The sequence below is a fragment of the Salmo salar genome, chromosome ssa21 (assembly GCF_905237065.1).
Source record: "Salmo salar chromosome ssa21, Ssal_v3.1, whole genome shotgun sequence".
NCBI lineage: Eukaryota > Metazoa > Chordata > Actinopteri > Salmoniformes > Salmonidae > Salmo > Salmo salar.
In genome coordinates, this window is record NC_059462.1 from 12,053,654 (window position 1) to 12,066,983 (window position 13,330).

Here is a 13,330-nt window from a genome sequence, read left to right on the forward strand (position 1 = left end):
TGTTCTCTCATTTGTGTCTGGAAGTAGCTAGCAAGTTAGCCAACGTTAGCCAGTTAGCTTGGGTGCTTGACTGATGTTAGGTCAGAACGCTCGGATCAACCCTAATCCTCAGCCAGAGCATACAGTGTGCACTCTGAACGCTCCAAATTTGAATTTACGAATGGACAATCTGACAGTGCGTTTACAAATGCCGAGAGCGCACTCTGACACTGCAGATTGAATATACTTTTCTCAGAAGTGAGGTTAAATCAACTTTCAAAGCAGAATTACTTTCCCATTGTTCCTCAACTGTAGTGTATGATATATCATTTTCTAGCTCTGAGTCTACTTTTATCCAATCTAAAAACACCATTTAAAATGTTGTTACATAAGGCCGAATCGAGCCCGTTGGTCACATATTGGCACAGTTTGCCGGCCCTTGACTTCTTCTCAGCCCTAACACCTGTGCCAATATATCATCCAAATACCGGTTTCTCGGGGATTATCACTTAATTACACACTGCATCTGTTTGCAAGCTCAGCTTATTATTAGTCGTGAAGCCCTAATCTTTAACAATAAGCCCTTCTGACTTATTCATTCAGAACCAATTTATCTATGGGAGTGATGTTAATACACTACTGGTCAAAAGTTTTAGAACACCTACTCATTCAAGGGTTTTTCTTTATTTTTACTATTTTCTACATTGTAGAATAATAGTGAAGACATTAAAACTATGAAATAACACATATGGAATCATGTAGTAACCCCCCCCCCAAAAAAGTGTAAAACAAATCAAAATATATTTTATATGTGAGATTCTTCAAATAGCCACTCTCTGCCTTGATGACAGCTTTGCACACTCTTGGCATTCTCTCAACCAGCTTCATGAGGTAGTCACCTGGAATGCATTTAAATTAACAGGTGTTCAATTAACACTTCTTAAAAGTTAATTTGTGGAATTTATTTCCTTCTTAATGCGTTTGAGCCAACCAGTTGTGCTGTGACAAGGTAGGGGGGTATAGAGAAGACAGCCCTATTTGGTAAAAAAAATAAAAGTTCATATTATGTCAAGAACACCTCAAATAAGCAAAGAGAAAGGACAGTCCACCATTACTTTAAGACATGAAGGTCAGTCAATGCAGAACATTTCAAGAACTTTGAAAGTTTCTTCAAGTGCGGTCGCAAAAACCATCAAGTGCGATGATGAAACTGGCTCTCATGAACACCGCCTCAGGAATGGAAGACCCAGAGTTACCTTTGCTGCAGAGGATAAGTTCATTAGAGTTACCAGCCTCAGAAATTGCACCCCAATAAATGCTTCAGAGTTCAAGTAACAGACACAACATCAACTGTTCAGAGGAGACTGTGTGAATCAGGCCTTCATGGTCGAATTGCTGCAAAAACACTAAAAGGACAACAATAAGAAGAAGAGACTTGCTTGGGACAAGAAACACGAGCAATGGACCGGTGGAAATCTTTCCTTTGGTCTGGAGTCCAAATTTGAGATTTTTGGTTCCAACTGCCGTGTCTTTGTGAAACGGGGTGTGGGTGAACGGATGATCTCTGCATGTGTATTTCTCACCGTAAAGCATAGAGGAGGAGGTGTTATGGTGTGGGAGTGCTTTGCTGGTGACACTGTCAGTGATTTATTTAGAATTCAAGGCACACTAAACTAGCATGGCTACCACAGCATTCTCCAGCGATACGCCATCCCATCTGGTTTGCGCTTAGTGGGACTATCATTTGTTTTTCAACAGGACAATGACCCAACACACATCCAGGCTGTGTAAGAGCTATTTGACCATGGAGGACAGTGATGGAGTGCTGCATCAGATGACCTAGCCTCCACAATCCCCCGACCTCAACTAAATTGAAATGGTTTGGGATGAGTCAGACCGCAGAGTGAAGGAAAAGCAGCCAACAAGTGCGTAGCAACTCCTTAAAGACTGTTGGAAAAGCATTCCTCGTGAAGCTGGTTGAGAGAATGCCAGTATGTGCAAAGCTGTCATCAAGGCAAAGGGTGGCTATATGAAGAATCTCAAATAAACAAATCTAAATATATTTTATAACACTTTTGGTTACTACATGATTCCATATGTGTTACATAATGGTTTTGATGTCTTCACTATTATTCTACAATGTAGAAAATAGTAAAAAATAAAGAAAAACCCTTGAATGAGTAGGTGTTCTAAAACTTTTGACCAGTAGTGCAGGTTTATTGAAGGTGTCATAAGTTGTGACCACTTAAATATCATAAATTCACATATGGAATCTTGATTCAATTTAGTGAATCTAAGTGGCACCCGGTGACATGAGGTAAATCAAAGCTTAGAAAATGTGCAGAAAACGTCAAGATAAAAAACATCTGCTACTAGTAGCCAGAAGGGGGTGGGAGGTGAATCACTCAAAATGGAAGTGGGGGACTGTTAAAATATCCAGTCTTGACCTTCCACTTGGAATTGTTCCACATTCCTGCCAATTAACATCAGGGGCAGTGTGTTGAGGTTTGCTAGCTGCTGTAAATACAGAAGCTTTTTGAGTCACCTCAAGGCTTGGGGTTAGTATAACTACTGCTTGTATCCAAGTATGATCAGACATTGGTTCAATACACTAAAATAAGAGTTTAGCTCCACAAACCCCATTCATTCACAAAAACACACATCTTTCTCCGCATTATGTATGGCATCTGTTTGGCACTTCCTTTCACAAGTTTTGTGTTAATGTATTGATTCGGCAAATAAAGAAACCCTCCCGTTTTACTGTCAATCTGCCTGAGTCATTTATGCCCTGAAACGCCCCGTTTAAATTTAAGGAAACAGTCGCAAGTGAAACAGGAAACAGCAGTCCAGGGTGACAAAATAAAAAATTAATTGAACCCAATTCAGAAAGCGCAAATCATTGTTGTCAGAGGGACACGTCTCCATTTCTGGGAATGTATATTAAAAATAAGCTAAAACTGTCAAAAAAGTTAACTATCCTTTTAAAGTTTGTAAACTTTTGTGAAGTGCAGAAGCGATGCCAGTATTCTGATGTGAATGGCTCCAAAGGAGCATTTGTGGGGAGCTCAGGGGACAGAGAAAAATTTGGGGTGCTCCCAAAATTCAGGAATAATATTGTCAGCGTTGCTATATAAAAAAAGTGTCCATCTATACTGTAAATCGCCTTCTACCAACGCCGTACCTTCTGGAAGTCCAAACAGTACAGCCTTAAGACAAAGGTCCACCTACACAACAGCAATGTAAAGCCTGTGTAAAGCAGTAAGGAAATTTAAGTCTCCCTGGATAAAGTGTGTGTTTTCAGATTTCAGCCAGGTGTTGGTGGGAAATAAGGGAGAGATCCTCAAAAATCCTCTCAGCAGCTGCAGTGTCCACTAAGACCGACTACAGTGGACCGTGCTATACTCAATGTTTCAAGCTACTGCATTATTAGGTAACACAATGTTTGCATTTAGAGCCTGGCTTTCATAAGAGAGGATCAAAAGTATATAGTGCGTGCAATAAGAAGTCAGTGCTTCTCTAGCACAGGGATTCTGGAGGAGGATCAGGTCTATACATTTAGCTGGAAGACAGCCAGGGTTTTTGTTATCTTTCCTCATTCTATTGCTTCATATAATCACAACAAATAAAACATTGCAAGAGCTACATCAAGCGTGGGGGGGTCTGCTAACTTCCACTCCCACACGCTTCCATGTAAATAATCCTATGGGTTTATGGCACTGCATCCACACATTCAACTGACCTGTGTTACTAAAGTTCACGTGAGAGCGATAACGATTCCTAGAAGTGGCGTGCCACTTAACAGCAGTGTCGAAAGGAGCCAAATATCTGCCTCCTCTTATTTCATGTTTAAGACAGCACTAACACAAGGCGGGATTCTAAACAGATGTCTTTTTCCATACACTCATCCATACCTTACATAGGTTCCACACGTAGGCTAATGCTGATACACATTTTCCGTCCTTTCAATTGGTATGCAGTAATCTACGATAAATTCAGTAGAGGGTAGTGATGTTATTCCATGTTGTTCGGTCTCGGTGGATTGAGATCAGAAGATAGATCAGAAGATTGGTTTTACTGGCCTGTGAAAGCGTATCTGGATGTTGTTAGAAGTCCGGAGAACGGTAGTACGACATGCATTGCTTATCTTTGATACGTCCGATTAAAACAATTCTACACTGTTAGGAAAGCACAAAGGTGAGATGCCTTGTGCTGAATCATGAGTCATGCAGACCCTATTACAGTTTGCTGTGGTATAGATACTGCCAAGAAATCATATCCTCAGTTGTGGAAAGGCAATTAAACAAAAGGACACAAAATGTAAGATATGCAACATGTGTAATTCCCCAAAGTTGCAAAATGTTGAAAATATTGGTAGCACTTTATAATAACTCCACATAATAAAGCACTTATAATTAATTAGTAAATCATTCATTCACAAATGATTAGTCATTACTCATTCGTAAATGTTAGTAACCTAGTTATTCCCACATTAATAAACAACTTTTAAAGTATTTAATAATGATTCATCAGAAGTTTAATATTTTTCCTTATAAAACATTTACTAATCATTATTTTTGTGTGGTCTCATCTAAAGTGTGGGCTATTTGTACTTTATAAATACTAACACAAGTGTTTCTTGGCAGTGACTTTTCTACAAAAACTAAAAGTGTGGATTGCAATCAACCAAGAACTCGAATCTCAAGTAATTTGGTCAGCTGTGCGATTAAGTTCTGGGTCCATAAGTGTTAGAAATTGGGAGTTCCGGTTTGCCCTCACAAAAGGAAACTCTCAGCCAAAGTCCTCAGTTAAAAGACTGAAGCTATGGAAACTATAAAAAGGTTAAACATGTGAACATTTCTACCCGCAAAATCACACACACACATACACACACACACACACACACACACACACACACACAGTTGAAGTCAGAAGATTACATACACCTTAACCAAATACATTTAAAAACTCAGTTTTTCACAATTCCTGACATTTAATCCTAGTACAAATTCCCTGTCTTCGGTCAGTTAGGATCACCACTTCATTTTAAGAATGTGAAATTTCAGAATAATAGTAGAGAGAATGATTTCAGCTTTTATTTCTTTCATCACATTCCCAGTTGGTCAGAAGTTTACATATACTCAATTAGTATTCGGTAGCATTGCCTTTAAATTCTTTAACTTTGGTCAAACGTTTCAGGTAGCCTTCCACAAGCTTCCAAAAGTTGGGTGATTTTTTTGCCCATTCCTCCTGACAGAGCTGGTGTAAGTGGGTGAGGTTTGTAGGCCTCCTTGCTCGCAAACGCTTTTTCAGTTCTGCACACAAATTCTTTATAGGATTGAGGTCAGGGCTTTGTGATGGCCACTCCAATACCTTGACTTTGTTGTCCTTAAACCATTTTGCCACAACTTTGGAAGTATGCTTGGGGTCATTGTCCATTTGGAAGACCCATTTGCGACCAAGCTTTAACTTCCTGACCGATGTCTTGAGATGTTGCTTCAATATATCCACATCATTTTCCTGCCTCATGATGCCATCTATTTTGTGAAGTGCACCAGTCCCTCCTGCAGCAAAGCACCCCCACAACATGATGCTGCCACCCCCATGCTTCACGGTTGGGATGGTGTTCTTCGGCTTGCAAGCCTCCCCCCTTTTCCTCCAAACATAACGATGGTCATTACGGCCAAACAGTTCTGTTTCATCAGACCAGAGGACATTTCTCCAAAAAGTACAATCTTTGTCCCCATGTGCAGTTGCAAACCGTAGTCTGGCTTTTTTATGGTGGTTTTGGAGCAGTGGCATCTTCCTTGCTGAGCGGCCTTTCAGGTTATGTCGATATAGGACTTGTTTTACTGTGGATATAAATACTTTTGCACATGTTTCCTCCAGCATCTTCTCAGGGTCCTTTGCTGTTGTTCTGGGATTGATTTGCACTTTTCGCACCAAAGTACGTTCATCTCTAGGAGACAGAACACGTCTCCTTCCTGAGTGGTATGACGGCTGCGTGGTCCCATGGTGTTTTTACTTGCGTACAATTGTTTGATGAACATGGTAACTTCAGGTGTTTGGAAATTGCTCCCAAGGATGAACCAGACTTGTGGAAGGCTACAATTCATTTTCTGAGGTCTTGGCTGATTTCCTTTGATTTTCCCATGATGTCAAGCAAAGAGGCACTGAGTTTGAAGGTAGGCCTTGAAATACATCCACAGGTACACCTCCAATTGACTCAAATTATGTCAATTAGCCCATCAGAAGCTTCTACAGCCATGACATCATTTTCTGGAATTCTCCAAGCTGTTTAAAGGCACAGTCAACTTAGTGTATGTAAACTTCTGACCCACTGGAATTGTGATACAGTGAATTATAAATGAAATAATCTGTCTGTAAACAATTGTTGGAAAAATGACTTGTCATGCACAAAGTAGATGTCCTAACCAACTTGCCAAAACTATAGTTTGTTAACAAGAAATTTGTGGAGTTGTTGAAAAACAAGTTTTAACTTCCGACTTCAACTGTATACGGACACGCCTTCAAAATTAGTAGATTCTGCTATTTCAGCCACACCCGTTTCTGACAGGTGAATAAAATCGAGCACACAGCCATGCCATCTCCATAGACAAACATTGGCAGTAGAATGGCCTTATTGAAGAGTTCAGTGACATTCAACGTGGCACCATCATAGGATGCCACCTTTCCCACAAGTCAGTTCGTAAAATGTCTGCCCTGGTCAACTGTAAGTGCTGTTAATGTGAAGTGGAAACATCTAGCACCAACAACAGCTCAGCCACGAAGTGGTAGGCCACACAAGCTCACAGAACGAGTTCCAAACTGCCTCCGGAAGAAACGTCAGCGCAAGAACTCTTCGTCTGGAGCTTCAGAAAATGGGTTTCCATGGCCGAGCAGCCGGCTGGAGTGGTGTAAAGCTCGCCGCCATTCAACTCTGGAGCAGTGGAAACGCATTCTCTGTAGTGATTAACCCCGCTTCACCCTCTGGCAGTCCGACAGACAAATCCGTTTTTTGGCGGATGCCAGGAGAAGGCTACCTGCCCCAATACATAGTGCCAACTTCTCAGACAGAGTTCAGTGTGTCAAATCGGAGGGCCTGTTGTCCGGACCTCTGGCAGTCTCTGGGGGTGCCACAGGGTTCAATTCTCAGGCCGACTCTTTTCTCTGTTTATATCAATGATGTCGCTCTTGCTGCAGGTGATTCTCTGATCCACCTCTACACAGACAAAACCATTCTGTATACATCTGGCCCTTCCTTGGACACTGTGTTAACAAACCTCCAAACGAGCTTCAATGCCATACAACACTCATTATGTGGCCACCAACTGTTCTTAAATGCTAGTAAAGTGAAATGCATGCTCTTCAACCGATTGCTGCACGCACCTGCCCGCCTGTCCAGCATCACTACTCTGGACGGTTCTGACTTAGAATATGTGGACAACTATAAATACCTAGGTGTCTGGTTAGACTAAACTCTCCTTCCAGACTCACATTAAGCATCTCCAATCCAAAATCGGCTTCTTATTTCGCAACAAAGCCTCCTTCACTCATGCTGCCAAATATACCCTCATAAAACTGACTATCCTACCGATCCTTGACTTCGATGTAATTGACAAAATAGCCTCCAACACTCTACTCAGCAAATTGGATGTAGTCTATCACAGTGCCATCCGTTTTGTCACCAAAGCCCCATATACTACCCACCACTGCGACCTGTATGCCCTTGTTGGCTGGCCCCCGCTACATATTCGTCGCCAAACCCACTAGCTCCAGGTCATCTATAAGTCTTTGCTATGTAAAGTCCCGCCTTATCTCGGCTCACTGGTCACCATAGCAACACCCACCCGTAGCACGCGCTCCAGCAGGTATATTTCACCGGTCATCTCCAAAGCCAACACCTCCTTTCCTTCCAGTTCTTTGCTGCCAATGACTGGAACGGATTGCAAAAATCACTGAAGCTGGAGACATATCTCCTTCTCTAACTTTAAGCATCAGCTGTCAGAGCAGCTTACCGATCACGGTACCTGTACACAGCCCATCAGTAAATAGCACACCCAACTATCTCATCCCCATATTGTTAATTTGTTTTGCTCTTTTGTACCTCAGTATCTCTACTTGCACATCATCTGCACATCTATCACTCCACATCTATCACTCCAGTCTAGTCTACAACATGTCATGGAACTTCTGGAAGCACGGCCCCATCCTGCAAAGTGGCACAGAACACGTGGAGCACCTAAAAAGAGGTTTCCACACATCACACTCTCTGCCCCGTGTCCACTCAGGATGCACATCACACACCCTCTTGCACCTTTAAAACTTCACCTGCTTTCAAATGAGTTACAACCTGGTCCACGCGACCGATATAAGTTCCTACCACTTAAAGATCACTCCAAAACCCCTGCCACTGTCACTTCAGGCCCAGGCTGTGTGGTACAAGGGTGAATGGTTGGACTTGGGGCAGACACACTCCATGGAAACATAGGCTCCCCTCTCATGTGTGCTCTCCTTCCCCTCCCTCCCCCTCCTTTTCACTCTCCTCTTCCTCCCCTCCTTTTCACTCTCCTCTTCCTTTCTCCCTCCACTCCTCGCTCCACATCTCTATCCCTCCCATCATCTCTAACTCCTCTTCCTCCCTGCCTTTTGCTGCTTAGCCCTGAATCTCCACATCACTTCCTTCTCTAACACTGACCTAGAGTAACAGAGGGAGAGGAGCAACAAATAGGATACAATTGTGGTTAGGAACATAATCTCCCTCTTCCTTCTGCTCTTTATTTTTTCTCAACCATACACATACTCTCTTCCTAATAAGGGGTTCCAAAAATTGTGTGACAGTTACACGCCTCCCATTCCACACACACAAACTCAGTCTCCTCCAATCAACTCTTGCTTTCTTGCCTGACAGACTAGCTACAGAGTTTGACAATGTAAGCTGGTCAGTTACAAAGCTGGGCCAGTTTCCAAATGAATTGCATCGGTAGAAACAGGCAAAAAACAAGCATCTTGTTAGCTGGTGATGTAAACAAATATACTATAGCAGCAAAAGGGGGGGGACTAACTTCATATTAATGCCCATGATTTTGGAATGAGATGTTCGACAAGCAGGTGTCCACATACTTTTGGTCATGCATTGTACATGTAACATTTCTACCTCAATCACATATCAGTAGTGAAGGAATATAAAAAGTCCACTCGTTGTAAGCTACATCTCCCCGTTTTATGATTAATTAGCATTCACTAGGTTGACATTAGCAGAACAGTTACATTACAACACTCCCTCAAGTCCTTGCAACAATTTCACTGTTTGTGAATAAAATGGTTGATATATTTCCTTTAACATCCTGTGTTGTATGCTTATTCTTCAACCATTGGTTATGCTCTTGGCTATTTTGAGAACTTAAGGAGCATCAGCTTATAAAGTATTTATAAAGCATAAATAGCCCACATTTGAGGCCAAGCAAAAATACTTAGCTAATGATTAGTAAATGGTTTATAAAGGAACCATATTAAACAGCGTATGAATGGAGTAATGATTGGTAAATGAATAAACTATTTAACTAATCCATTATAAATGCTTTATTACGTGGTGTTATTATAAAGTGCTAACAAAATTATCCATTATATTTTCTAAAACTATATTCATACCCCAAACATTAGGAACACCTTATTTTGCCCTCAGAAGAGCCTCAATTCGTCAGGGCATGGACTCTACAAGGTGCTGAAATGTCCCACAGGGATGCTGGCCCATGTTGACTTCAATGCTTCCCACAGTTGTGTCAAGTTGGCTGGATGCCCTTTGGGTGGTGGACCATTCTTGATACACAAGGGAAACTGTTGAGCGTGAGAAACCCAGCAGTGTTGCAGTTCTTGACAAACCGGTGTGCTGGCACCTACTACCATACCCTGTTCAAAAGGCACTTAAATATGTTGTCTTGCCCATTCACCCTCTGAATGGCACACATACACAACAATCCACGTCTCAATTCTCTAAAGGCTTAAAAGTAATTCTTTAACCTGTCTCTCCTCCCCTTCATCTAAACGGGTTGAAATGGATTTAACAAGTGACATCAATAAGGAATCAAAGCTTTCACCTGGTCAGTCTGTCATGGAAAGAGCAGTGTTCTTAATGTTTTGTATACACAGTGTATATCATCCGTTTCGTTCGCCTACATATTATTTGTCGAAAACGCAACAAATCGAAATACTAGAACATATTCATAAATCAAGATATTTTTGATGCATCTGAAATGTGGCCCATCTTTTGCACTTGCTGATTAAGATCTTTCTGACAACGTCTTCAACTAGGAACAAGCCGCACCAGACGGGCGAGACAGAGGAGAGGGTTAGTGCGTGTCCACATACAGAATATTAAGTTAAAGAGTCTGACTAGCAAAATACTTTTGAGTGCCTAAGATGCATGGCATACTTTGGAAAAAGGGGAGATATTTCATCATGCAGAATACCTGTTTTACAGTGGAAAATATTGACCATGTAACCTAGTAATCAGATTCAGTTGTCTGGAAAATATAAACATAGCTCATCTCAACAATTCTCTGTCTGGGTAGCAACATGAATATGCCAAGCAAAATTTCCTGGGCCATATTTTACACATGCAAGTGACAGGTCAACCTTTCTTTTTTTTGCCTTGCTAATAATAACAAATGGAAACAACTGCTTCGAAAGTGAAGTCTGGAAACCCACTTCTTTCGGTCCTCCTCCCCCAGGTTTTTCCATTTCTCCTGCACGGCAGTGGAGATGTCCTGGAGTGTGGCTGTGGGCTTCTCCTGGAGAACCGATGCCCGGGTCTCCCTCTCAAACAGGGCGGCAGGGGACAGGGGGGTCTTCATGGCACGGTTATTGATCAAGTCGTAGGCCGTCAGCGCCGCCCGTTTCTCCGTTATAGCGTTGGACACCTTTTTGCCAGGGCTGCTCTGACCCTTGGCCTTGACCTGGCCAAGGTCACTGCTCCATCCAGTGGCCAGGTGGACCTTGACGGGCTGCAATGGCTCGCCTGTGGAAGGGTCCGTCAGAGCCGTTCCTCGGCTCCAACTCACTGCTGATAACTGCTCGACGTCTTTGCCTTTGTCTTGACATTGGTCGTGGTTGTCGAGCCTCTCCAGGCCTTTGGCCGTGCCTGGATTTGTTGTCCCGGTGCCGGTCGAAGCCATGTAATCTTCCAATTGTGGAAATGCCAGATCAAAGTCCCCTGGATTTAGGTTGACTATCCAGTCTTCAGAGGAAGAGGAGGAGCTAGTGTTTTCTGTCTGGTCACCAGCCACTACCCTGGATGGAGGGCCATCACTGCAGTCAGATGGAGCTTTGGCCACTCTGACATTGTGCTCCGCAAGACTGTCCTCTAAGTCAGCGTTTCCCCTACAGTGGCCCAGTGATGGGCCAGCATGCAGGCCGCTGCCTCCATCATATTCTCCAGTGACTGGTGGAGCCTCAGCGGCAGACCCCAACCCAGGGCCATAGAAGGAAACCAACAGCGTCTCCACTGCAGCCAGCACAGCCACCTGAGAGTCAAAGTCTCAGTGAGAAATAACACCACACACACTAATACCCATGCTGTTCACTTTTCCCTTTCTGTTTTACAGGAAATGGCTGTGCAACCAGGTAACTGTTAATTTAATTTCTGTGGTTAATTACAGCACTGGTCAGCTGCTCTTATTTCAAATGGTGGTGGGTGCAGAACTGATTGTCAACTTACTATTTACTGTCAGCACTTTCTATTTTTATAAAAGAAAATCAAATCAAGTTGTTTTGAGGAGTTACATTTAAGAGACCGTAACGTTTACTAGCCAAAGCAAGTACATGGATTCCTTGCTGTACCGTAGAGGCTACACGTAAGGAAATCGTGAATTTGCCAAATGGAATTTGCTTGCATTGCATATTCGCAGTTGAATCAGTCTGAAAGCCAAAATGTCTAAATTGACTGGTAACTGGTTCTGCAGCTACCCCCCCATCATATTCTGTTTCCCCTTAGTTCTGTAATCTTTCAACCTGTCTGCAAGGAAATGGATAAAAGAATAGAAAACGGCACCTTGTTCTGGAGCAGAATCTGGGTCTTGTCGGGTGTCAGGTTGACGTCTACAGTGGATGCGGGAACAGTGATATTGAGCATCATAGTGGGATAACGATTGAGGGCAGAGTCTGCCGGGTACTGAGCCAGGAAGTGCTGCCGGACCACCTGATGGTCAAGCAGAGAAAAGGTATATGAACTGCAATGATACTATGAGCAATGCTTCACTTTGTTATGTAAACGCTACAACACTGTCAAAGTGACAGTATCAAATGACAGAGAGCTACATCGGGGATAATAGACAGGCCTATATGTTGACAAAGTGATACTTTAGAGGACCGTAATGGAAATAAGCTTTTGGATTTTATTCTGTATGCACGGACCCTTCCACTTCAGCTAGAGCGACTTTATTTTTTATTTTTTTTTAAATCTTCGGTTAAATAAAAATACTACTGGGTGTGCTTCTAGTGCCTGAATTGATGTGATAAAGATAAATAGAATGATAGGTTTATAACACTAAATATGAACCACTGTTTTTAAAATTTTTATTATCCTTGAAACTACTACTACTACTACTACTACTACTACTACTACTACTACTACTTTGATGGTTGTAGCCATCAATTGTTCAATTAACAAATCACCCATATTAGAACAATTATTTATTTTCAAACTTCACATTTCTCAGTTTAGGGTACTTATCATAATGAACTAAAATCAGCAAAATGCCACCAATAAGTGATCGGTATGATCAATAATGTTTTGTTTATCGTCCCAGCTCTAGTGAATACGCACTGTACAATTACAGGAAGACCACACATATTTTGTCCAAGCAACTTCAAAAGCTCTTGTTTATAGAACACCTCTATCCCATTGGCTGCCGATTTTCTTTACCTAAACCAAACAAACAAACATATGTACATTTCATTAACACAAAAAAAAAATGTTTTTACCTTCAGGATATCCTTCTGGTGGACAGGTCGATCATTCACAAAGATAAATGTTTTATCGGGGTTACTGGAGCTTGCTAAAGAGCAATCCATACCAGGTCTGGGAAAGAATCCATCAATTACGATCTGTTAAAAGAAATAAAATCAACGTAACAACTGGGGAACAATTTATCAGTGCAAAACATTTTTTACAGTTATAGTTTGATCTCACTTCATACCAAGTGGCACCTGCCTATTAACATGCATATTACACAGGCAGGTAGAATGTAATACAGGGGTTCCCTTTTGTGATAGCAAATTCATCAGGGACCCCCCTCATAATCAGAACAACTCCCGTGCGATAAAAATGTATTACAGGGAGTTAGGGCTCGGCGAT

The 13,330-nt window shown here is 42.0% G+C and overlaps 1 protein-coding gene across 8 annotated transcripts in view; it reads right to left on the minus strand.

Annotated features, from left to right (window-relative positions):
• Positions 1-13,330, minus strand: part of pms1 (PMS1 homolog 1, mismatch repair system component) — a 55,482-nt gene that overhangs the window by 19,853 nt on the left and 22,299 nt on the right. For all 8 annotated transcript variants that reach the window (XM_014164262.2, XM_014164265.2, XM_014164261.2 and 5 more), the window contains 3 exons: positions 12,958-13,080; positions 12,026-12,172; positions 10,684-11,498 (listed from right to left, as the gene is read on the minus strand). In XM_014164262.2, coding sequence (XP_014019737.1) covers positions 10,684-11,498; positions 12,026-12,172; positions 12,958-13,080 — 1,085 coding nt within the window. The remainder of the gene's footprint in view (positions 1-10,683; positions 11,499-12,025; positions 12,173-12,957; positions 13,081-13,330) is intronic.